The 27,087-nt window shown below is 40.4% G+C and overlaps 1 protein-coding gene across 2 annotated transcripts in view; it reads left to right on the forward strand.

The window, feature by feature from the left end:
- The first annotated feature begins 12,623 nt into the window (after positions 1-12,623).
- igf2bp1 (insulin-like growth factor 2 mRNA binding protein 1) overlaps positions 12,624-27,087 on the forward strand; it is a 45,095-nt gene continuing 30,631 nt past the window's right edge. For both annotated transcript variants that reach the window (XM_029437832.1, XM_029437833.1), the window contains exons 1-2: positions 12,624-12,798; positions 13,845-13,905. In XM_029437832.1, coding sequence (XP_029293692.1) covers positions 12,624-12,798; positions 13,845-13,905 — 236 coding nt within the window. The remainder of the gene's footprint in view (positions 12,799-13,844; positions 13,906-27,087) is intronic.

The raw sequence follows: 27,087 nt of genomic DNA on the forward strand, positions 1-27,087 counted from the left end.
AAGATAATTTGTAAAGCCCGTCCTTAGATGTGCCTTTTTAAAAACAAACTCAGTAATACTACATTTTAAACACAAAACATAGGCTACTCTATAGTTTGTTTGTTTTTTAACAAAGTGAAGACGGATCTTTAGAAAGTATTCACCTCGTGCAGGTTAGTAATCAGTTCCATAGATTTAAACAAAGACAAACTGAAGGACAAACGTTAAAGATTTTCTAGAGTTGTGTTCTGTCAGGATGAGGAACCCTCCACATTCAACATCACGGATCACATGATGAGGTGATGGCACTCTTTCATTTTGACTTCAGACAGTGCTTTGATCTAGTGTAAAGATTATTTCAACTTGATTCGTTAAACATTAAAATACCAAAGAATACCCACTTTAACCCTCGGTGGTACATGAAGTGATAGTGCAGGTCGTGTTTATGTGATTTCACAACTCACCCGATGTGACTGACAGCCCACCTGGAGAGCACACAAGTTATTTTAGTTTTAAAACTTCAGTAGACTATAGGACTGGATTTAAGTGTTCAATGCCGTTGATAATTATTATTACCATATCAAATTATTAATAAATTAAATGACTGATTTTTACCCTCTGTGTCGTCCATTCAACTCTACGAATTCAAACTATTCCATCAAGTAGCGCGCACGTGGCGGGAACGCGCATTAATTGAACTCTCAAAGGAATAAATGGACCGACCCGCGCGCCCTTTTCGGGCCGATTAAAGGCTCTGAAGTATTCCGCCGCGCGATACTCTGGTGCGGATTACGGTGAATTAATATCCGCGTGTCGGTGCACGCGGCGTCTGCTCTGTATCGACGCTGGTTATTGATAAATAATCATTTAACTTTTTCGATGGCCGGGCTCCTTTCAGGGCCTCTGCAGCCCCGCCCGGCCCCGGTGCTTCTACACCGGCGCCTCGCTCGCTAACACGGCACTAACCCGCATGCAGCAGTCATTAGAGACGGCCAATAATATATAGGCCTTTACATTGAGTGCGTGCGTTAATTAGCAACAGCTGTGTCGGTGGATGCCGAAAGGTTTTTTTGACAGGCTTTCCTCCCCGCGAATTAAATCGATTGAAGTTTGTAGGAACAAATTATTTCTGGCCGAAAATGTGTGTTTTGGTAATGTTGATAATATAATGTAGATAATAACGAAGAGAGACATGAGGGCCGAGGATGATAAATTAAGGTTAAATCAAGTTCTGGCATAGACAGATTTAACAATTAGAAATACATAAATAAACATGATTTCTGAAGACTTTTGTTTCAAACTGAAAGTTTTAGTATGAATAATTCCGAGCAGGCCTCCATGCTGAAGGCCCCGGCCTCCCCAGGCCCGCCCCGGGTGTAGCAGACCGCCTCCCCAGGCCCGCCCTGGGTGTAGCGGACCGCCTCCCCAGGCCCGCCCTGGGTGTAGTGACCCGTCTCGGCCGGTTGGTGGCGGTAGTAGTCCGAACTGGAGGAGACACGGAGCATTTACTGTCGGCTGTAGGCCTATTTACTCTACAGTCTTTAACTGTCATTTTAGGCATCAGCCACACAAGCAAGATTTAAACAATGAGTGAATTAATAAAAGATAAATTGACTCCAAGTATTTCTGAAAACTAAAATGATCATTAGTTAGCTGTAGACTACAGCTAACTAATGATCATTTTAGTTTTACTACTACAGCCTGTAGTAGTAGTAGTAGTAGTAGTAGTAGTAGTAGTAGTAGTAGTAGTAGCCTATTAGTATAAAAAGTATTTACAAGTAGAGCGTTGACTGTTTGATCTTAGCTTTAAGGAGAACACCTGTTTCTGTTTTCTTTTTTGAAATTGATGTTATATACCGCTGCTCATCCATTCTTTATAAACTGAACGTTTTCAAACAAATTTTACAAGAAGAAACTTCATCTCGTTAATGAAATCGTTCTCAATCTCTTGTTATTTTCCATTTTCAGATTATTCAGGTATTTATTGAAGTGTCATGTAAAGTGGACATTTTCCCCTGCCCCCACCTCACCCCCCCTCTCCATTTTGTGTGAGAGCATCAAGCCTCTCGCCGTCCGCCATGACTGGTGTTGGACTATTATCTTGATCTAGCTCGTGTTCGGTAAAAGTCCCTGACATAATTTTTCATATGTTCATCCAATCCTGAGCGTCCGTAATGAAATCATACAGTGTGAGTGGTGCACGAGCGGAGAAACATAAGGAATAGAAACACTCTCACGTGGTCACTTCTCGTTACAACAACTTTTATTTTTCATTTAAAGTTTCTCCAGCGACAACACTTAATTAAATGTCATTACTGGGAAAAGTCATATTTACTCTTGAATTAATTTGGCTTTATTAATTATTAATTAATTAATTAATTAATCAATTAGTTCTGATGTTGTCCACATGAGCTAATTGTGGCTACACAGTTGTACCTGATGGTGGTTATTTGTAACACTGTGCTGTGAAAGTTGGCTCTACTGAAGAAACATGAAACCTCCTCTGCCCTGAACTGTGTTCTACAAGTGAAATATTTCACATCATTTAGAGCAACAGATGTATTTAAAAAAAGTTTGTAGTAACTAAAGAAACGAGTGTGAAAGTGTTTCTGATGAAGATCAAATCAAATCAAATCAAATGTATTTATATAGCCCAATATCACAAATGATACATTTGTCTCAGTGGGCTTTACAGACTGTACAGGTTACGACACCCTCTGTCCTTAGACCCTCGCATCGCACAAGGAAAAACTTCCTAAAAGAAACTCCACAATTAAAGGGGGAAAATGGAAAAAACCTCAGGGAGAGCAACTGAGGAGGGAGATGTGTGAGAAGTGTTCATCACAGAAGATTGTGTGGTACTTTATGCTTGTACTGCACAGTGGTGGAATAAGTACTTTTTACTTAGTTAAAAGTAGAAAGACTAAATTATATAAATACTCTGTTGGCATCAAAATATACTTAATGTACCTATTGTGCGTAATAGCCCATTTCTGAATCATATACATTAAACTACTGGATTATGATTATTGATGCATTAATGTGTTCCTCACATCAGGTAAATGTGGCGCTAATTGTAATGACTATATATATATATGTATATATATATACTGCTGCTGTATATCTTAATCTATGATAATATATCACAGTTTATTTATTAGTTTTTTATATTTTGTATCAGCTAATAATCTGAATCTGTAAAGTAACTAGTAACTAAAGCTGTCAGATAAATGTAGTAGAGTAAAAAGTACAATATTGCCTTAAAAAATGTAGTGGAGTAAAAGCATAAAGTAGCACAAAATGGAAATACTTAACTAAAGTACAAGTACCTCAAAATCGTACTTAAGTACAGTACTTGAGTACACGTAGTTCATTACATTCCACCAGTGGTACTGCGTTCAGTATATAGTATATAGTTCACAGAGAAACATTGTAATTATCACTCACTGTATTGGTTAGTTACTTTGCAGATTAAAATATATGATGATTTTTACAAATATGATACATTGTTAATCACTTCAGCTAGCAGTAAATAAAATCATGATTATCTGCTCCACTTAGACCCACTCCATTAATAAAATACTATTTACATATTAATGAGTAGGTAATGGTGCACTACTTTCACTTTTGATGCCCTTAGTACATTTTTCTGATAATACTTCTGTACTTTTACTTCACAAACATTTTCAGACTGGCATATTATTACTTTTACTTCAGTAAAAGGTCAGAATACTTCTGGTTTCAAGAAGTATATTTAAACACATGTCGATCCTCCATGTTGGCCTTTCTAAACACATTTCATAAGCATATAAATGCAGCACACAATTACATGATAAGTGAAGACACATTAATTTATATCTGTGGACTGAAGCACTTCCTGTTTCTGTGATGTAGCCTGCATGTAATAGAGTATTTCATTTAGTATTTGAGTTGACAGTGAGATGTGATTTAAAAGGGTTTAAAGCTCGTCCCACCAAGTTGAATATCTACTTGAAATGTCAAATGTTTCCCGTATTCTCTAAAGTATTACGATATAAAAACCCTGTCCAGTTCGTCTCAGGAATATTCTACACGACAGAGCTTTGGAAAAACAAAGAGTAAATTCCTACTGAGCCAGTTCACATTTAGACTGTAACAATGAACAACATATGTGAAGAGTGAAGGCAAATAGTTCACTAAGTTGTGTTTTTAAGTAATCTTTTGTGGTTTACATTCCTGTATGTATATGTATATATATATATATATATATATATATATAGGTTGTACAACACTTGTAAATAACTGCAACAGCAGAAACAAATCATACTTATTTAATTTATTTTTAATTTATTTAATACATAATGTTTTGCATGCAGACTAAATGCATGGAGTTCCATTAATAATCTCATAAATACACATTCCTGCAATCATTTCATGTTCTGACATCATTTAAACTTAAAGAATAAAGCAATGAGTGGTTCATTTGAACATGCTGCCATCAATTTCAAAGTTTGTGTTTCAGGTTATTAAAGTCTACCGTGAAGTTCATTCTTAAACTGTACTTTATATATTTTTATTTAGAGTCTGTCTGCATGGTGATATAATGGTAATATATTAATATTATATTAATTTATATAAATGTTGAAATAAACTTGAAATAATTTGGATACAAATAATATTTGACATATTGGGATAGTTCTCACAAGTATTTCAATTTTGCTATTTCTTTTGGACTTGTTTTGAGTCCCCTATGATATTCCCTATGTCTCCATATCACACACACACACACACACACACACACACACGCACACGCACACGCACACGCACACGCACACGCACACCCACACACACACACATACGCACGCGCACACACACATACACACACACACACACACACACACACACACACACACACACACACACACACACACACACATTAAAGAATTAATAATCTACACATTTTCGGCTCAGACTGTTAGCGTCATGTTGTACACTGTTTTTCTTAAAGCTAACAATTGAATACATGCAGTGAACCTGTTGTCTCTGGCATGTGAGGAGAAGAGAGGAGGAGGAGAGAGGAGGAGGAGAGAGGAGGAGGAGAGAGGAGAACCTGAGAAGAGAGGAGGAGGAGAGAGGAGAACCTGAGAAGAGAGGAGGAGAGAGGAGGACCTGAGGAGGAGAGAGGAGGACCTGAGGAGGAGAGAGGGGGACCTGAGGAGGAGAGAGGAGGAGGAGAGAGGAGGACCTGAGAAGAGAGGAGGAGAGAGGAGGACCTGAGGAGGAGAGAGAAGGACCTGAGGAGAAGAGAGGAGGACCTGAGGAGGAGAGAGGAGGACCTGAGGAGAAGAGAGGAGGAGGAGGAGGAGGAGGAGGAGGAGGAGGAGAGAGGAAGACCTGAGGAGGAGAGAGGAGGAGGAGAGAGGAGGAGAGAGGAGGACCTGAGGAGGAGAGAGAGGAGGAGAAGAGAAGAGGACCTGATGAGAAGAGAGGAGGAGATGAGAAGAGAAGAGAAGAGAGGAGGACTTGAGGAGAAGAGAGGAGGACCTGAGGAGGAGAGAGGAAGAGAAGAGAAGAGGAGAGAGGAGGAAGAGAGAGGAGGAGAAGAGAGGAGGAGAAGAGAGGAGGACCTGAGGATGAGAGAGGAGGACCTGAGCAGGAGAAGTACTCAGATCTTTTATTAAAAGTAGTGATACCAAGGTGTAGAAATAATCTGTTACAAGTAAAAGTCAGGCATTCAAAAGTAAGTATTATCATTAAAATATACTTACAACAGTAAAAGCACTCATCCTGCACAGTGGCCCATTTAAGAATAATATAGCCTATGTTACATTATTGAATCATAATCATTGATGCATTAATGTGTTCATCCCTTTAACGTTGCAGCTGGTAGAGGAGCTTGTTTTAAACTAATGTTATATATAAACTGAGTAATTTGTGAATTAATCAATACAATGTATCTTAAACTATAATAATACATGATCAATTATTTGTTGATTATATTTTGGGTTAGGGTTATTGTTATTGTAACTGTAACTTAAATGATCAGATAAATGTAGTGGAGTAAAAAGTACAATATTTACCTCAGAATCGTAGTGAACAAAAGCGTCAGCTACATGAAGTAAGTTTAGAGTAGAAGTATAAAGTAGCAGGAAATGGAAATACTCAAGTAAAGTACAGTATATCTCAAAAGTGAGTACACCCTTTAGATTTTTGCAAATATTCTGTTATATCCTTTCAGGGGATAACATTATCCTACTGAAACTTTGATATAACTTAAAGTAGTCAGTGTGCTGCTTGAATAACAGTATAGATTTATTGTCCTTTGAAAATTACTCAGTACACAGCTGTTAATGTCTAAACAGCTGGCAACAAAAGTGAGTACACCCCATAGTGAACATGTCTAAATTGTGCCCAAAGTGTCAATATTTTGTGTGACCACCATTGTTATCTAGCACTGTTTTAACCCTCCTGGGCATGGAATTCACCAGAGCTGCACAGGTTGCTTCTGGAATCTTCTTCCACTCCTCCACGACGACATCACGGAGCGCACGGATGTTGGACACCTTGCACTCCTCCACCTTCCTCTTGAGGATGCCCCACATGTGCTCAATTGGGTTTAGGTCTGGAGACATACTTGGCCAGTCCATCACCTTAACCTTCAGCTTCTTCAGCAAGGCCGTTGTCATCTTGGAGGTGTGTTTAGGGTCATTATCATGTTGGAAAACTGCCCTACGGCCCAGTTTCCGAAGAGAGGGGATCATGCTCTGCTGCAGGATGTCACAGTATATATTGGAATTCATGTGTCCCTCAATGAAATGCAGCTCCCCAGTGCCGGCAGCACTCATGCAGCCCCAGACCATGATGCTGCCACCACCATGCTTGACTGTAGGCAAAACACATTTGTCTTGGTACTCCTCACCAGGGTGCCGCCACACACGCCGGACACCATCTGACCCAAACAGGTTTATTTTGGTCTCATCAGACCACAGGACATGGTTCCAGTAACTCATGTTCTTGGATTCATTGTCTTCAGCAAACTGTTTGCGGGCTTTCTTATGCATCGGTTTCAGAAGGGGCTTCTGTCTGGGGCGACGGCCATACAAACCGATTTGATGCAGTGTGCGGCGTATGGTCTGGGCACTGACAGGCTGACATCCCACTTCTGCAACCTCTGCAGCAATGCTGGAAGCACTCGCACGTCTATTTTTGGAAACCAACCTCTGGATATGACGCTGAGCACGTGGACTCAACTTCTTTGGTCGACCCTGGCGAGGCCTGTTCCGAGTGGAACCTGTCCTGGAAAACCGCTGTATGATCTTAGCCACTGTGCTGCAACTCATTTTCATGGTGTTGGCAATCTTCTTATAGCCAAGGCCATCTTTGTGAAGCGCAATAATCCTTTTTTTCAGCCGCTCAGAGAGTTCCTTGCCATGAGGTGCCATGTTGTCCAGCATTCAGAGAGAATTGTGCCCAAAACACCAAATTTAACAGCCCTGCTTATCATTTACACCTGAATCCTTGTAACACTAACGAGTCACATGACACCAGGGCGGGAAAACAACATCATTGGGCACAATTAGGACATGTTCACTATGGGGTGTACTCACTTTTGTTGCCAGCTGTTTAGACATTAACAGCTGTGTACTGAGTAATTTTCAAAGGACAATAAATCTATACTGTTATTCAAGCAGCACACTGACTACTTTAAGTTATATCAAAGTTTCAGTAGGATAATGTTATCCCCTGAAAGGATATAACAGAATATTTGCAAAAATCTAAAGGGTGTACTCACTTTTGAGATATACTGTACAAGTACCTCAAAATTGTACTTAAGTACAGAACTTGAAAAAATGTACTCACTGGACACATGGCTGCTTTGTCTGGAGTCTGGGTGCAGAAAAGAAACTGTGTTTGATCCACATCACACTTCTTCAAAGGAATGATTCAGATGATCTAAACATGCAGTTGTGGAACATAAATACAGAGACAACATTACTTGTTTAAGGTCTGCGCCATTGGTGAACTCAGCTCTGCAAAATACATCTGATGTTTTGTTCCGTCTGTAAGTGACTTATAAGTGTTCCTCGCAGGCTCTTTGTTTCTGCAGGAAGGCAGAGAAGTTACACAAGCAGGGGAAGGAGGACACCCAGGGCCGCATCATCAGACAGTGTGAGGGGAATACTGCCATAGCAGGCATGTACATTTATCTTGTAATACAACAACTTTATTTTCATAATATTAATTTAACACGTGGGATATGTTTTGTGCAGGAAGTTTTTAACATGAAACAATAATGGTTTATAAATGATGTACATATCATTGAAGTGAATAAATGCCACGTGCACATATAAAAAACGTTACTTCCCGAAACAAAAGACAAAAGAGAGAAAAGTAAATCATGTCTACACGTGTGTTGACTCAGCAGGGATAAATATTAGAAAATACTGCATTATATCCTATTATATATTTATATTATGAATTATCATCTGGTGCCTGAATTCTGTTTTGTCCTTCACATAAATGTTACATAAATCAATATATTTTCACCATAAGTTGACGCAAAAAGGCACAAATTAGAATGTTTTGTACTTTATTAATAATTTAAAATCAACAGGAATTTGGACAATTATTACATAATTTATTAGCAATACAGCCTTGCTGTTTTGAATCTGTTTAAATTGCTTTAAGAAATACAAAATCAATATTCATGCTAGAAATGATAATGTACTGAATTGTTCTAAATAAAGTTAAAAAATAATATATATATATGTATATATATATATATATATATATATATATATATATATATATATATATATATATATATATATATATATATATATATATATATATATATATATATGCTTGGAAGGACCCGACCTACCAAGGAAGCATCCTTGACTTTGAGAAATATTCAGTGTGTTAGGTAGTCTCTAATCCTTTCTGACTTCCTGTATGTGGCTTCCCGTGCTGAAGACAAAAAACCTTTATATGATGGAAGTGCTCTCTGAGTGTTTCACATACATGATGCCTCAGCTCTGTGAGAAATGATTGGCAGTACATACTGACACTGTTCTTCTGTCTGCCAGGTCAGTATGATGTGTGAGGAGACAACTTCTGGTGGTTTGCAGTGCCACAGAAAGGTAAAGGTGTGTACAGTCAGAGGAAGCTTTATTACCTTTGCGTGCACCATTTCAAAGAGACAAAGTCATCTGAAGTGCTATATTCCTACAATAATGTCAGGAGGAGGACAAAAGAAGATAAAGATCAACATAAACTCATTTGCATTTTCTGAGGCAGTGTCTCCTCCTTCTGCATTCCCGCCCAATTCACCCTGTTTCTACACAGCCTTTGACCTATCCACCCCTCCCCCAAAACACACACACACACACACACACACACACACACACACACACACACACACACACACACACACTCACACACAGGAAGTGCATGAGTACAAAAAAGTATTTTTCCTTATTTGTCTTCCTCTAAGCCGTGTAGAGGTAGAATGCATGTGGTGGAAAGTAACTAATTACATTCACTCAAGTTCTGTACTTAAGTACAGTTTTGAGGTATTTGCACTTTACTTGGGTATTTCCATTTTCTGCTACTTTATACTTCTACTCTTCTACATCTCAGCGGGAAATCTTGAACTTTTTACTGCACTACATTTATTTGATAACTTACTTTCTAGATTGTTTAAATTAAAGACAGATATGATGCACTGTTACAGATTAATTTAGCCAAAAGTAAATAAGATGGTTTAACATTTTAGAGCTGCAGGGATCAGTCGATTAGCGAATATGAAAAGTGATTATTCACAAACATTTGATGGTTCCAGCTTTTTAACACTTCACCTTGGACTTGGAAAAAATTTATCTCAACCTCAACTAGCTACAGCATTAAAGTGCTACTTAGCAGGATGCTTCATGTAATAAAGTGTTTTTATATTGCAGTATTGCAACTTTGACTTCAGTAGAAGATGGGAATACTCCCTCCAACACTTTGTATGTGCAAATATTACAGGTCAGCTTGTGGACGTTACTCAGTCATACTCAGCCAGTACACATGTTAATGACGCCACAAAGGAAAAACTTTACATTAGCTGTAATTAATTTAGTCATCAAGCCATACAACTGTAAAAGCTGCTGCACTTTAGATTCAGAACATGTTGTTGACTCTTACAGTGACTCTCTCACCAGGACAGACCAGCCTGTAAAAGCCTTCACCAGGAAGTGATTTGTTTGGTATCCCTGTGGTCAGAAAGCAGCAGCCCCTCACAACCTCCACACGTAACAAACAACACGTGTCATTCTCCACTTGCCTGCATGGGAAACATATTTTCCTGACATATATGGATTAAAAAACTAGTGCCATAAACTCCCCTATGACTTATACTATAAGACTTCCTCAATTCTTGCTGCTCCTGATAAATAATGTTCTGGTCTCCAACAGCATCTGAGTTTGTTCCTCAGACCCTGAATTTAATAAAAGTGTCAATGTTCTCAGACTATGACGTAAGGACCGCTGCATTCACTTCAGCTCATTCTGGAATATTTACTCTTATATTTAACATTCATATCATTTATCACTGGAAAGCACATGGAATCAGTGTGATGACCATCAGAGAAGTGTGAGTATTTGGTCATTGGCGGGTGGGGAAGCTTTATTGAACCATAATGACAGTATTACTGCACTGCAGGCTGGTGCATCCAATATGGCTATCAATGTGATTAAGTAATGTCATGCCTATGGTTTTAATGTTGGATATGGAAATTAGATTAATCTAGAATTAACATATGGTATGGTAAAAATGTTACTCCATTTGCTGATTTTTATCTTATTCCCAAACATATTCATATGCTTTCAGGCATGCATTCAGAATCAAATATGGACACTTTGGTGATTTCCTCCAGTAGGGAGATGAACAATTAATTATGATTTTATAATAACATTTCCTAGTTTTTAATGTCATTGATGATGAGGCAAAGGTTTTGTGAGGGGTGGGGCCACGTTGGCTGCGGGCTTGGACAGTTAGGCTACAAAGTGTGAATGACGTGTCACACAGAGGGAACATGAGAACATGATGTAGGCCTTACAGATACTGTAGATAGGCTAACTCTGGACGCACAGAGCGCCAAAGTGAGACAAACTATGTGTGCGCGTGTGTATGGGGGGCTGTAGGTGTATGCATCAGTTACTGCCTCCATTTTGAAAATCCTCCATCCACACAGAGGGGCGCGTGCTGCTGTAGCCCAGAAACTGCGCCATACCGTCATTTCCTCTGCGCCCCACGCAGAAATATGATAAACTGCAGTTAACGTGCCATTTTGTGTTCGGGTGGTACACCCTCACTGCTGCAGCTGTGAGCATCGCATGCTGGAGCCTTGGCCTCACTGAGCAAATACAACCATACTCTGTGCTAAAAAGTGTCTCCACAACCCGCCGGGCTGCAGTCGCCATATCTGATACATGGTGTCGGTTGATGGGGCTTTTGCAGAGCCTTTGGCACCTGAGGCAAAATGGGGCCCTGGCCCTTTTGTTCCCTGTCCCACACAGCCCGAAGTTCACCATAGGTTTATGTACATTTATGTAACATCATGATGACTAACTTCTTCTGCACGCATCACATTCAGGGGGGGGCTTGTTATTTAAATGTAATGTAAATGTTTCCTAGTTAAGAGGGGGTGCAGGGCAAAGTGAGTCCATGCAATCCAACATCTTTATCTTCCATTACCGTGGCCTGCCTCTGCCGAAACTTTGCCGCACGGGCAGAAGCGCATGTGTGGCCGTCGTGTTGCATTAAAGCCCCGGTGCAGCACACAACGTGCACAGTACAGTACAGAATGGAGCGCGCACGGCGCGGAATTAGGGTTCTCGGCTTGTGTGCCCAGGCGCGCGCACATCTACACACGCGCTCAGATGGTGAATACCCTATGAGAAGGGGATGCCCCCTCCCCAGCCTAACCTACTCTAAGCAGACCACGTGGTTTCCTCTTTGCAAACAAAAAAAAGGAAAAAGCGTGAATCGGAGTCGGAGAGGGCGGCGTCACCCTCCGCCGGCAGCAGGCGTGTCGCTGAAAGAGGGGAGGCTGAGAACTGGAGAGAGACAGAGGGTGTATGTGTATGTGTGTGTGTGTGTGTGAGCGAGAGAGAGAGAGAGAGAGAGAGAGAGAGAGAGAGAGAGAGAGAGCGAGCGAGAGAGAACATTTTCCAGAGCTGATCCCGCCATAGTTCTCCTCACTCTTCTACCACAGACCCATCACCAATCCACCAGTACACCCAGTCCTCCCTGTGCGACAGACAGACACACAGACAGACAGAGGCTATAGGCTGCTGCCGCTTTATCCGTCTGCCGGGCCGGCTGCAACTCTTACTCTACTGGGATTTACCTGTTTTTACACTTTTCAAAACATTTTTATTTTAGTTTTCTGCGGATAAATAACACGCGTTTCGTTTGCTATTTTTTTCCAGACATTTTTCTTTTTAGATATTATTGCCCTCTACTGTTCTACTTTCAGTTAGTGTGGCAAGTGTGGCAATATCTTGTTGCGTTATTACCAAATTCAGGACAGAAACTTTTTTGCTGGCTTTTATTTTGAGTTATTCTGGGCCTTGTTTTTTTATTAATCGTTTTTGGACTTGGAACAACAATTTCCACCATGCACAAGCTGTACATTGGGAATCTAGGCGACAGCGTGACTGCCGAGGATTTGGGGAAAACGTTTGATGAACACAAGATCCCGTACTCCGGACAGTTCCTAATGAAAACCGGCTACGCGTTTGTGGACTGTCCGGACGATCAGTGGGCCATGAAGGCTATCGAGACGTTTTCTGGTGAGTTACGGTGGACTCTGCCCGCCAAAGACCCCTCCACCTCTACTTTCATTCATTGTAAAGGGAGCGGTAGACCCGATGTACTGCATACCCGGACACCTTCGGCTGTGCGCCCCAGTCTCACTATCCTTCCACCGCCGATGCTGAAAATAAATTCGCACAATTGTTTTATTGATGCTAGTTTAATGGCGTGTGGAGAACTATACGCCCAGAGGAGCCGTTCAACTTTTGCAGGGGGGAGGGACACACTAGTGTCAACGTAAAGCTACACCGTCCAGCCTCAGCCCGAGGCCAATATTTATATTTAACGAATGAAATGATATATATGATATAATCCTGAGGGGACTATGGCCTGGGTGTTTCAGGCTCGGGTATGTGGGTGTGTTGGACTGATACTCTGTGTGAGGCTTGCTACTGGGAGCCTCGTTGCTCCCCTTCCCCTTTAAGCCGGCTCTCCACTGTGACAAAGATAGAAAATATATATATATATATATATCATATCTTATATATATCTTGTAGGCTACTGACCAAACTAGACTTCACCCCCCCCATGATCAATGAGTGGCACAGTGATGGTTAAAGCTTGATACAGCCCGTGGGGTCTGTGCTTTGTATTTCTCATGATCTCTTACAAATGTAACGTGAGGGGGCAAGGTCGCCATGTCAGCTCCCCGTGCTTCTTCATCTTCCTGAAACCTCAGGAGACAGCACGTCCATACAGCCTGCTGGACTTTAAATCAAAGAGAGGAGAGTTCATGTTCGCATGGTTGTCATAGTGCATCTGTGGGGCTCTAAGCAGCTCATTATGGGACACAAGTGACAGGACTTTGTAGTTCGGGTCCTTCGGACCCCTCGCCCTCCACTTAGCTTGTTGTTGTTTCTTTTTTAGTTCTTAAGGTTTAACGAAGTTAGCTGTTAGGCTCCTCCATTTCACATATGACCCCTAAAACTGTTAGAGCACGTCCCCCTATAGGCCTGCACTAGCTAGTAAACAGTTAGCATGTAGCCACAGTGTGTTTTTAACTTTGTCTTTGTATTCCCCCCAGGTAAAGTGGAACTTCAGGGGAAACGTATTGAGGTGGAGCACTCCGTCCCCAAGAAGCTAAGGTACTACCCTCTCCCTATAAGAGCCGTCATGTGTTGCATCACCTCGCCTTTCTTTCCGAGTCACAACTCTAACGACTTCACTGGTCAATTTGCATTAAGTGCTACTTTGAACCCTCGCCATGTGTCTCGTTGTATTGAAAGGCCTGTGTAGCCTCTGTGTTCATGTCTTTGTGTTCACGGCTGTGTTCGGCGGTAGGAGCTGTTTGCTTGGTGTTTTTGGTGCTGATGTGACTGTGGAGCCTCAACTTTGTCGGCCATTGCTGTGAAAGTGAACTGACAGCTCTCGTACTGTGTAGGGTAGTTGGGGGTTTGTCTTCATCGGAAAATACAGCTGTTGGTTGAGCCATATGTAGACCCACATATAATATTCTTTGTAAAGTCATCACATAAAGCTATAAGCAGGCTGCAGGCCCAGTTGCACGTTATTTCTCAGGGAAATATTGTCTACATGATAGTGTGTAGTGTCATGGTTCTGTCCACAGGCTTTTTAAAACACCATTCATTGTGTGCACACATTATTTCCTGTAAGCCTTTTTTTGACAACATATTTCCCTGGGTGCATGTGAATATTTGGATTACATCTCATCATTTTTAAAAAGCTGATACGCTTCGTTATGACTGATTCGCGTGAAATGCACTCTGAAAATGACGTTATTAATTTTTTTGACCTGGTAAAATATCTCTAGACAAAATGTAAACGTTGGAGTTGATGTGATTAAACTGAGTCCTAATTGTTTTGCAAACGTTATATATTTAGTGCTGTAGATTCTCATTCATTTCTTGTAAAAACACAGCTGTGCATTTTGAGATTTTATTTATTCTTATTGTAATATCGTTTAATAATATTTAGAGCTCTTTTGTTTTTGTAGCCAGCAGTGCAATTCAAATATGACAGTTGTGTTATATTTGCACAGTAAAAAAGCCATTTGATTTATCTTTGTATTTATGGTTCCAAAGCATTCGAATGTACGAATAAACCTGTAGCTTAACAAGAATAAACGGAGGTCCATTGTAGATCAGCTGCTCTGTGCTAAGAGCCAGACTTGACCTGCTTTAAACAGTATTATGGAATTCGCCTGCAGCCCATCATTCACGCCTGTAACCTTTGGCACAGATACGAGGTGAGCAGGGAGCATGTCTCAGTGTTCCGCCATTTGGCCACGCGTGTGCGTGTATCACATGATCAAAACGGACAGTGGAACTATATGTGATGCTAGTGGTTTATTGTTGGCTCTAAAATCTGAACATTTTGTAGAATCAGTATTCATGTGGTTCTGCCTGAATGTGGTCAAATATTTGAGTTCGAGCTGTTTTTGTGCGCACGCCTGCGCCGCGAGAGCAAACCATGAAGAAATGTAGCATCATGGCTGTGGCGCAGAAATGCCAGCAGACAGTGTGATCTTCCCGCAGATGGATGGCAGTACGCAGTGAGGCAGAATGTCACTTGTTGTCAAAGTGCAGGAACAGGTCGCTTGCCATGTTTAGAAGCAACATGGCAGCCGGCTGTGAAGTCTTCTCAACTCAGCGGCTCGGTAAAGACTTGTGACTGTGGCCCACACCTTCTGCGGTAACCTCCAGGGCCCACAACGATGAAGGTGATTGTGAGATAAGAGCCACTGTGGGCGAGCTGGGGCCTTCGGTGGCTCCACAACACGTGGTGCGTTCACGCACAGAGGAGTAACTCCAGGCATCGAAAGCAAAATGGCGAAGCAGTAACTAAAGCTGACTGTGCGCAGGCCAGGCTGCTGCCTGTTCCCTGTGTGGAGCTCGCCCTGCTGGAGCACAACTGTCCGCCTACATGTGTTCCACTCTTTCAGCAGGCTGTATATCAGTATACAAACCAATGCAGCGCGAGTGGACTAACTGTCATCTTTGGAGGCCCCATTTTAAAATGGCCGTTCATCCAGCGAGAGCCGAATTATCCAAATTGCGCCTCAGATGATCGTTTAAATATTGATATCTAACATCTAATAATAATACTAATAAATTGAATTTATATAGCGCTTTTCGAGACCTCAAAGCCGCATCTGACAAGTAAGGGTATCTATGGCTGTGTGTGATGTGAACACACAATTACAAAATAATTCAGTAAATGTTTAGAATATCCCAGCTGTGGTGGCGCATTCATTAAAGAGCATTAATTAGAGCTAACACACAGTTTTTTGTTTTAAGATAAAAGAATGAAGTTGTGTAATATCATTTAAATCGTTTTCCTTAAATCAAATTCAGAAAGTGTGGCTATGGCGGGGGGGGGGGGGGTTTATTTGTTTATAAGACACTCATCATGATATATCTGTGCTTAAACGCCATAAAATTGCACTGGTGCAGTTTTTTCTGACATGGAACCTCAATGGAGGTGTGTTGTGTGGAAGGGGTGGGTATTCAGATCGAACAAACCCCTTATGTGAGGGGGGAGGGGCAGTCCTGTAACGGGAAGTTCGAGGGTTCAATTCCTTCTTTTTTTTTCTGGGAGTGTTTGTGCTGAAGCCCTCACAGGCTGCAGGGGGCACCGCCCATGGCTGCCCCTCCATAATGTAGACATGTACTCTGTGTGTCTGTATGGATCCAGAATGACTGCTGTGAGACAGATAGAGGGGTTTTAAATTTCAGAGACAGTCGTAATATTCTTCATGGAGTTGATGTGTGTGGTGGGGGGAATGTAACAGCTGTAACATCCACCCAAATCTTTGAAACTGTCCATTAGAAATGTATCTTCAATTTTTTATTTAATCCTATTCCGCAACAATGCACATCAAAATACCTTTTAGCATATTTATATTTATGTAAGTGTTGGTTACAGTGTGCCAAAATAATTGCATTGTTTTACTGTAAATGAAACACACAAAAGTTATTTGTTGTTATTATTCTAATTAGTGTTTTTATTTTTAGATTAGTTTTATTTCATTTTCAGAGTTTTCATTTGTGTCCCGTCTAATTAGATTTAGTTTATAGCTACAACCACGACATTTGGACCATAACTGCTGATCTGGTATTTTATTTTCATTGGTAGTGTGTGTGTGTGTGTGTGTGTGTGTGTGTGTGTGTGTGTGTGTGTGTGTGTGTGTGTGTGTGTGTGTGTGTGTGTGTGTGTGTGTGTGTGTGTGTGTGTGTGTGTGTGTGTGTGTGTGTGTGTGTGTGTGTGTGTGTGCTGGTTACAGCAGTGTTTAGCATTGTGGCAAGTTTCATCTTTGACATCTAATAAAGTTATTATCTTTAATAAAAATCTGCGTATTTGCTCTATATGAATATGGCAAATTTGTGACATCCCCCCCCCCCCCTTGGGCATGAACAATATCATGCGTTGTTTTGTTGCCCATGTTTCTAGTCTACCTGTTGTTGGGTATGTGGACGCACTGGGATACTTCAAAAGATCTATTCCATGTAACTAAGAGAGAAACTTGACATGAACAAGGATCTACTGTGGACTCTTTGTACACGTCCACTTTTATTAATAATGCTCTAAAATGTATGCTCCTTTTAAATGTGATGTTGTCATGTGGCCTGATTCATAATGACTGCACCGGTGTACATGCTTATATCTGGGATTACCTGTGTGCATTCTGTAGGTTTGGAGGTCTAACAGGAAGTCCTGACCCAACACAACATCACTCCAACACGATCAATATATTGGATCTTACAGAAAACATATACACCATGACATATTTAATGTTTTCTTCTAATACATCTTTTCTTTTAGAATACAAATATTTAAAGGAAACATTTGCTGAGTTTGCAATTGTTGTTATTAAAGATAATACAATAACAACATTATTATTAGTAAGTAAACACAAGGGTTGGGAGTATTGTAAGAACATGTGTGAAAACATCTGTTATGTACACAGAATACACCATAACAGCATTTAAATACGTTTGTTGTGTAATATGATTGACTCCAAGTTAATTAATTTGTGACTTATTGAACATGATTAATGGGAGATTATTTAGAAGTATAAAATGTATGGTGCACCTCCCCCTCCCTCCCTCCTCACCCATCCATCGGTGTCTCCCTTTCTCTGCTCATTAGCTCATTAGCATCTTCCCTCCCACAGATTTACTAGCTACAACTTTTAGAGCTCATCTTGTCTCCTCCACCTCCACCTTGTGATGCCTGAGTGTGGCATTTGGAGACAAATAGTAACCGATGCTCGTTCTTCGTTATATTCACTGATTTAATAGAATTTTTTTTTTTTTAGCCAAATGACAAATATCTAAAAACAGTCAAATGCCATGTTTGATAAATAACAATCACAGAGAATATTAGATTTCCTCCAAACTGTGGAGCATATGTAGCTGTGTTAATGCTCATGTGTTCATCATTCAGTACGCTCACAATAACACTTTTTATTTGATAAATCAAAAGTCAATCTAAGGTGTCTGAGTCCCTAAAGACGACTGAATGTCATTAAGCAGACAACAGACTCTTTCCCTCTCGTCTCATTCTTGTTCCCTATATGCTCCCTCGATGCACACTTATTTTACTGTGAAGCCCCTCCCACCTCCCAATCCATCAAAGTTCTTCACAAACCGAAGATGAGTCATTCCTTCTGTCCTCCCTCCGTCTGATGGACACACATTCATGTTGACAACATTTTCATTCTTATATATTATTTGAGTGTTTTCACTCTTGAAATGAAGTTGAGAGGTATTTTTGTGGTTAAAGGTTTCAACGTAGAACTGTCATGATGCTGCTTTTTTGTTGTTGAGATGTTTGTTCTCTGAAAGTCAACTATAAATGTTGTTAAAAGTAAGTAGCTTCATAGCTCTGCTCACAGTTCATCATCACTGCTCTCATCCTAGCTTTAGTGAGGGCACAGGTGCTCTGAAGGTAAAGTAACGCCCTTACACGGAGTGCAGAACTACTTCCTGTCTGTTGTCATGGAACCAGTGTTTGTGTCACATGGTGTCTCGCCTGCAGCCTTAGTTTAAACTCTGATGTAACTGGGTATTCAATCACGCAAAAAAAAGAATGTTGTGCAAAAGTGAGCACATTACTAATGCGCTGCCATGCTACTGTGCTCACTCGCTGGTGTGCTCAGTTGTATTGACCCTCATTCTTCTTTGGTTAGTGTGTCTGCTATCCTCAGCGACTGTCCTGCAGGGTGCTGTGTGTCCTCTGGCCTTCACTGTGTTGCTCCGGGACACTTAGAATCTGATGGGATCCCTACTAAAGCAGTATGCCTGCTGGTGTTAGAATATAAAGATAACACCCAGATGATCTCCACCGTTGTCCATAGCTGCTATCTGCATGGTTTTATATCATCATTGTATCTTATTAATATCTTCTCTGTTATCAAAATGCTCTCCAACTGTGTGTGAGCATACATGACTGCACACACTGTAACATGCTCTCACATCACCATCTGTGCACCGAGCATTTCACATTTAAATGTCTTGAGCAACAGAAAAAAGAACTGGTCTGCTTCATGTTCATGTATATTCTTTTATTTGAAATGCTGTTGAGAATCTCTCTTTCCAGTTTAGTCCTCTTAATCTGACTCGTAAATATTTTACTGTGCAGCTGTTACATTCTTTCCCGCTTTTTGCTCATATTTCATGTTTATTTATTTGTCGTTCTATTTGATTCTATTCTATAACTCCAAGAGCTGCAGCCGTGTCCCTCATATCCCCTTCTGTGCATTATGTCAAGTGTGCTGCAACTTTAAATGCATTCAAAATGTGTGTGTAGCACGGGCTTTAACACAGAGAGGAGAAGCACACCATGGTTTGTCTTCCTCTCCTCTCATGGCAGTGAGGAGGGGGAGGAGGGGACGGTGGGCGGAGGGAGCAAGGGGGGTGCGACCAATCGTCTGGCGGCAGCGAGCGAGGCGGTCCCTCCTCGCTTTGCTCTCCCACACTCATGCTCTGACTTTCTCTTTCTCTCCTTCTCTTCATACTCTCAGAGTCTCTCTCTGGTACAGTATGTTCATCTCTCTCTCTCTCTCTCTCTCTTCTCTCTCTTCTCTCTCTTCTCTCTCTCTCTCTCTCCCTCTCTTCATACTCTCAGGGTCTCTCTGGTACGGTATGTTCATCTCTCTCTCTCTCTCTCTCTCTCTCTCTCTCTCTCCCTCTCTTCATACTCTCAGGGGTCTCTCTGGTACGGTATGTTCATCTCTCTCTTTCTTTCTCTCTCTTTCCTCTCTCTCTCTCTCTCTCTCTCTCTCTCTCTCTCTCTCCTCTCTCTCTCTCTCCCTCCCTCTCTTCATACTCTCAGAGTCTCTCTGGTACGGTATGTTCATCTCTCTCTCTCTCTCTCTCTCTCTCTCTCTCTCTCCCTCTCTTCATACTCTCAGGGTCTCACTGGTACGGTATGTTCATCTCTCTCTTTCTCTCTCTCTCTCTCTCTCTCTCTCTCCATCACTTCATACTCTCAGAGTCTCTCTGGTACGGTATGTTCATCTCTCTCTTTCTCTCTCTCTTTCTCTCTCTCTCTCTTCATACTCTCAGAGTCTCTCTGGTACGGTATGTTCATCTCTCTCTTTCTCTCTCTCTTTCTCTCTCTCTCTCTCTTCATACTCTCAGAGTCTCTCTGGTACGGTATGTTCATCTCTCTCTCTCTCTTTCTCTCTCTCTCTCTCTCTTCATACTCTCAGAGTCTCTCTGGTACGGTATGTTCATCTCTCTCTCTCTCCTTGGCATGTTGCCATGTTCTCTGCACCATGCCAGCGGAGAACGAGTTATAGTAATAAAGTCAGACAAACGGCTGAAACGTGTTTTAAATTTGAACTGCAAAGAGTGTTTCTGCGCTGGCTGAGTTGTAATGTGCTGCTGCTCTACATGTCTGTCTGTGGCCTATTTGCATTAAATCATCAATTGTTTGAGAACGCAGACAGAGAAGCGGTTGCAGTTGTGAGAGTCAGTGAAAAAGGACGCGGTGGATTGTCTTAGCGTTGTCTTGATCTTTGTGTACTGATGAGTGCTGTCATCACACATCATACGGGACTGTGGGGCTGTGGGTCACTGTTCTCATTCTGTCCACACTGGCCAACACAAACACTGCAAGAAATATCCCGTCCTGTGCAGCAGTGCATGGTAACGTGTAGGTGAAGTGACTCTGAGGCTTCAGCCGGCTAAAACAACAGCCCTCTGTCATCAGGGCTCAGCAAGGACACAAACTGTGTGGAAACACAAAGAGGACATTTCATCCTAGAAGACTATTACATATAATATACATTTGAGACTCCAATGTGAAAAAACATTATCTGGTGAAGATTTGATGCTTTTTTTTCGCCACTTATAATGGTGTGATGAATATTTTGAATACAATATGCTGTTTAAATACAACTGTGCATTAGTGAGCATTGAGAAAATAATCACTCAAATAGTTATTGATAATGATAATAGTCCTAAGGATGTGGGCTTTTGCCAGTGATGGAAAGTTAGGCTAATATTTACTTAAGGACTGTAAAAGTAAAACATTTAAGTACTTTTATATTATATATGTATGTTGTACTTTGTAATTCATCAGAATTATTTTGCAGCTTTAGTTACTTAACATATTTAGAATGTTCATAGAAAATGATGCATTGTAAAAGATAAACACTGTAAAGTACTGTTAATGCATCGATAATAATTATTATAATAACAATTATAAAAACCTCTGAAAGTTCATTTTGTTGCTGATACTTTAATTCAAGTCAAAAATGTAGATAAGTAAATGATTTAAATAGTTATTCCACCATTGATTCTGACGGAACACAGGGGCTGTGTATTTGATCACTTTATATGTATATTATCACTTTGATGTAATGATTATTACTATAGTGGCACTTTGTCATGTGTTGATTTCTCACCATACCAGAAATGTAGTAGTCGATAAAGATACCAGTGAAATTCCACGATTCCCAAGTACACTCCTTTATTACGTTTGCACGCTGTTTTCTGTTTGGAAGTTAAACAGGTCATAATTCCCTCTCTAATATCTATTATCTATTATTATTATTATTATTATTATTATTATCTATGATTATTATTATTATTATTATTATTATTATTATTATTATTATTATTATTATTATTAAAGCAACTGTAAACTTGTTTCTTGCCAAAAAGTAAATTTTTCAAGATTACATTTGAACACATCATGATAACTTCATAATTTACCTTCGCACAATACACATCTTTACTGGATAGAGCTTGAATGCCCCTTAATGGTAACTACTAAAAGCTAACAATTTCAACATGTCGACGGGACACTTGAACTCCTCTGGCATCGACTTGGTACCAAAGTATTGGTTCTTGTGACATCCCTAGTGCATGGTCAACAGAACTATAGTCTCCCCTCAGGAGATAAATCAAGTTATTTGGTGCAGTTTTCTGCTCTTGCATATATTCAGAGGAGACGGTTAATACAAGGAAAAGAAGGAATAAGATATTTTGTCGGCATGGAAATGATGGTTCTCTATTTCGCTTTTACACATGAAGAGTGTTGACGTCATGTTAAACACATCTCTGTGTTGTGTTGCGGAGATAGCTACTGAAGTTAGCATGCTAACTGCTAACTGACTAACCCCGGCCCCTCCAGTGTGTAATACCACTTGTTCCTCTAGAGGTGATAGTGAGTCACTTTAGCTGCAGTCTGCCTCAGTACAGAGGGAGAAGAAGTACAGCTGCCCTGAGGGCTTATCAATAATATTTCAATGGTCTGTGTATGGTCGTAGTCTGTTTTATAGTTCTATATTGGATTAAATTCAGAAACAAGAAAACGACTCACAGCTGTCAGGAGGCTGTTCCGCTGAGTGTATAGCTGTCGGGGAGATGGGCGTAGCTTCAGTTAGCAGTTAGCAGTGGAGCTGCTGCGGTCTCTGACTTGGGCTCCGTCTCCTGGGGCTGCCGAGTGCCGACCGCTCCCCGGCGGACTGCTCTAGTTGCTTACTCGTTTCTGCCACTTTGGATTTAGTCCAATAAACAAACAAACTAAAGTAACGTTAAACTGAGCGTACAGGCCTCAGTTAACTTCAGTGCCACGGTAAACACACAGATGGGTAAACTAAACTACAGGCCGACGCCACATGTGAAGATTATAAAGTTATTTTGAAGAGCTTCAGCTCTTTGGTGGAATTGTGCATATTTTTGTCCTGCTGTTAGTTAGTAGTTGGCTTTTTGTTACTGATGACTGTAAATGTATAATGTATGCAGCCAGTAGTAGAGGTGCCCACTATTTCTTTGCAGCAGGTGTTTCGGTATTACACACTTCTCTTACACACATGTATTAAAAATATTTCGATTTGCTTTTCTTTTTTAGAAAAAAACTTTAAACTAAGAAGTGACAGTCAGCATTAGCAGTGATAACCACAACTTAATGAAGGACACATCTAAAGGAAGGATGTGAAGGCGAAGGGTCAAAGAAAGACAGAGAGGATGAAAACAGACTCCAATAACAGCATAGATTCATGGAGGCCTTATGTAGGTGAAGGGGTAAGAGTCCTGTCTCTTTAAGAAGACCGCTCCCCCCCCCTCCGCCCCATCTTTCTGATTGTTTTTTCTCTCTGGTTCAAACCATCTGTCCCCTCTCTCTCCATCTCTTACTCCCCCTCTGTGTTTCTCGCTCTTTTTTTCTCCTTCATTCTGGCCACCTCTCGCTGTTTTGCTCACTAAAAATAAATTGTGTGCACACACACACAGACTCAGACTCATACACACACACACACATCTGGGTACATGCATGCCACACCGGCACATACATGAGTAACGATGAGCAGGGAGGGAAAAAAAAGGAAAGACTAAAAAAGAAAGAGAGGAAGAAAGAAAAGAGGAGGGGGAGGGGGGGTTGTTGGGGGGTTGGGGCCCCGGGGGAGGGTCTGCATGGTGGATGGGGCCCCTTGTGCATATATATGTATAGATGTGTGTGCGTGTGTGTTTTAAGAGAGCATTTGTGCATGTACATGAGAGCCTCCTTGCAGCCCTGCTCCGCTCATCATCCATAGTAATGACACCCAGCGGTGTGTGTGTGTGTGTGTGTGTGTGTGTGTGTGTGTGTGTGTGTGTGTGTGTGTGTGTGTGTGTGTGTGTGTGTGTGTGTGTGTGTGTGAAGTTTCTTTCATATAAAGGGACACATCTTTAAAGCATGTTTTTAAGTATCCATCCCAGATCCTTTGTTATAATTCACTTTTCATTGCTTTTCAAAAGAGGGAACATCACAAAGAACAAAGACATCATAAACAGAAAATAAAATAATAATCAACTGCTATCAGTCTCTTACTATTGTAAGAAAAGTAAACTGTATAATGATCAGTACACACACAGAGGCAGCACCATCACATTACTATCAGACACCTCTCACAGTGATAAGAGCTCCAGTGCAGGCCTCACGAAGCTGATGATAACATCTTACAGAACATTGTCAGCTTCACACAAGTTAGCCATTCAATATTGTATTATCAGAAATACCTCCTGTCTGTTGTGCCTTGAATAAATCCCCAGAATGTGTTGGTTCTGCACCAGACTTTGGTGTGTTTCTTAAACAACGGGGAGGCAGGATCTTTATTTCAAAATAGGAATTTTGTGATTTAAAGTAAAACTGATGATGATTTACAAAAGAACATTACTAAATCTTTCATCACACACTTTTTGTGATGACTAAATACACTTTCCCTTTTACCAGGAATCATTTTGAAAGGATTCAATGTTACATTATCTTTTATTTCTATTATTATTGAATGTGTGGATATCTGAGAATTGCCTGATAGTCAAATCCATTGTTCAGTCAAGAAAGCATGAATGTACGCTTTTCATCAAGGACCTGGCCGTGACTTTTTTTCTATATTGTATCTTCATCAGTTACTACATACCTACAGGATGAAGTGGCAGCCTGATCTCTTAAGACATGCACACTGAGCTGCACTAAACACGGATTTAGTTTGATCTAGTAAAGTCTTGAGTGGGCTCTAATGTGGCAGCTTTATATTAAATTAAACAATGCCATAACCAGCTTAAACCAAAATCTAAACCAGTGTAGAGATGTGTTGCGTTTGCATTTCTATATTCTTTTGTAAAACACTTTGAGCTGTATCTGTATGAAAAGTGCTCTATAGAATATTATAATATAATATAATATTTGTATTATTATTATTATTATTGAGACATTACAAATTCTGTGAAAAATACAAAATATTGACTTTATTTAAATCTGATTTAACTGCTTTAGATAAAGATAAAATCCCTAAAATAATAAATCAATTGATAATATTTCCATGCAGTTGGTGGAAACACCATGAGGGAGTCCTGTAATGACTGACTGATATGTAACAACACACTGACAAACCTATTATACATTTAATCCAATCAAACCCCTTCAGTCTGCTTCAGTCCACAGTCATTCACAAGAGCCTGAATATCTCATGCACAAGCACTGAAGTGAAAACTATTAATGCGTGAAGAGATCGGGCTTCAAGGACTGTATCTTACTCACTTCAGCATTGTGCCGTCACTCCACTCCAGTCTGTACAGAGACACAGTTGTACACCTAATGGCAAAGAAACATTTGACCTTTAGAGAGGATATATTTCCTGCTAAAAAGGGTTAGCAACCTTTTCTCCGTACATTCACACTAAACTAAACTAAACTCCACTAAACTACTATGTATTAGCAACACTTGCATGTTTTGGACAAAGACAAAGAAACATTTGACCTTTAGAGAGGATATATTTCCTGCTAAAAGGGGTTTGAAACCCTTTGGTGTAATGCTACTCCAGATGCAGTAAATGTTTTCAGGGGACATGATGCCTTCCCACATGTTAACATGTTACTATTAAGACAGGATTGCTCTAAGACACCAGCAGGGAGGAATCTGTCAAACGTACGAACCAATAGGATGTCAGCTCTAAGAAGAAGCCGTTTGATTGGACGGGAGGGGGTTGTTCTAAAATCAGAAGTTTTCATTTTCAAACTACAGGAACAAGATGCTTGAATGAGATGTAAAAGGAAGTCCGGGTGTTTGTAGTGGACCCTGAAACCCACCAACGTTTTCACACTGAAGACATTTAAAAAGTAGCTACATAAACCTGATATGTATATGTCAGTATTTAATTTTTTAGCTTTCCTGAATGTTGACAAAGCAACATGTTAGAGGAACGGGTTCTAGAGGAATGAACCATGGTTATGTATTTCACACAGGAAGCACTGTTAGTTCAAACCTCTGTCATTATGATGACTGGAAAAAGTTAATTGGCTAAAAAGGAGGCGTAGTTTCAGAAAATCTAAAAGCAAGGCTATTGAAGACAGAAATATTTTGTTGTTGGATGAAATTCGGTCAAAGTAGATTTTTCAATTTATAAAGGCTACATTTACATTTTATTTTAGTCTAAGTGTTGTTTATGTTTCCTGTAGAGCAATATAACTACTCTTCTTTCTAAGTAATCAACAGAACTCCTCTACTTTCCCCATTCCATGACAGTATTAGTGTTTTCTCCTCTAAAGTAGATATTCTCACGTGGAACTTTTTATTTACAACTCAGTGTTTCTGTTGATGGAATTAAAACTGACTTAAACACTTAGAATATATTAAAGTTTTATGAAGGCGATTTTCAAGTTTTTTTAATTAGCTTTTGGTAATACATAGCTCATGATACCTGCTTCAAACCACTCTTCCATTTAAAATATTTATTCAAATAGTTTTAAATCATTTTTTTAATTAAACCGATTTTCCTAATTGTTGAAAAATGTGTAGGTTTAAGACTATTGCTCCCTAATCAGACTGACACTTTTTCTCTTTCATTCTTCCTTCTTATTTTACGACCTTTTACCTTTAACCTCTTCCTCAGTCTGACCCGACAACACGTCCCCCATGGGTCTCCAGGGGATAGGTGTGTGTGTGTGTGTGTGTGTGTGGGAGAGGCTGGAGCGAGGGCATTGCACCTTGGACCTAAATTCTTCACATTTTTTTAGCAGTAATGAGAAAGAAGTGCAGATTAAGGAGCCCATATAGAATCCATGCTTTTCATAGGCCAGGAGGCGAATCACACTAGGTTCTGATTGGCTGAGAGGAGTTGCTCTTTCGCATACAGAACTTCCTGGTTCCTCTGCATGTGTGTGTGCGTATGTGTGTGCATATTATGCAATGCATTGATTCCTTATGACAACTTTAGCTAATAAGTTGCTTCTTGCTAACCTAACTAACTAAAGTCAAATAGTTACACGCCTGGTGCCGGTGCTCTTTCTTTTAGATCCAGTTGCTGTACCCCTTTG

This window comes from Cottoperca gobio, chromosome 8, assembly GCF_900634415.1.
Source record: "Cottoperca gobio chromosome 8, fCotGob3.1, whole genome shotgun sequence".
Classification (NCBI taxonomy): Eukaryota; Metazoa; Chordata; class Actinopteri; order Perciformes; family Bovichtidae; genus Cottoperca; species Cottoperca gobio.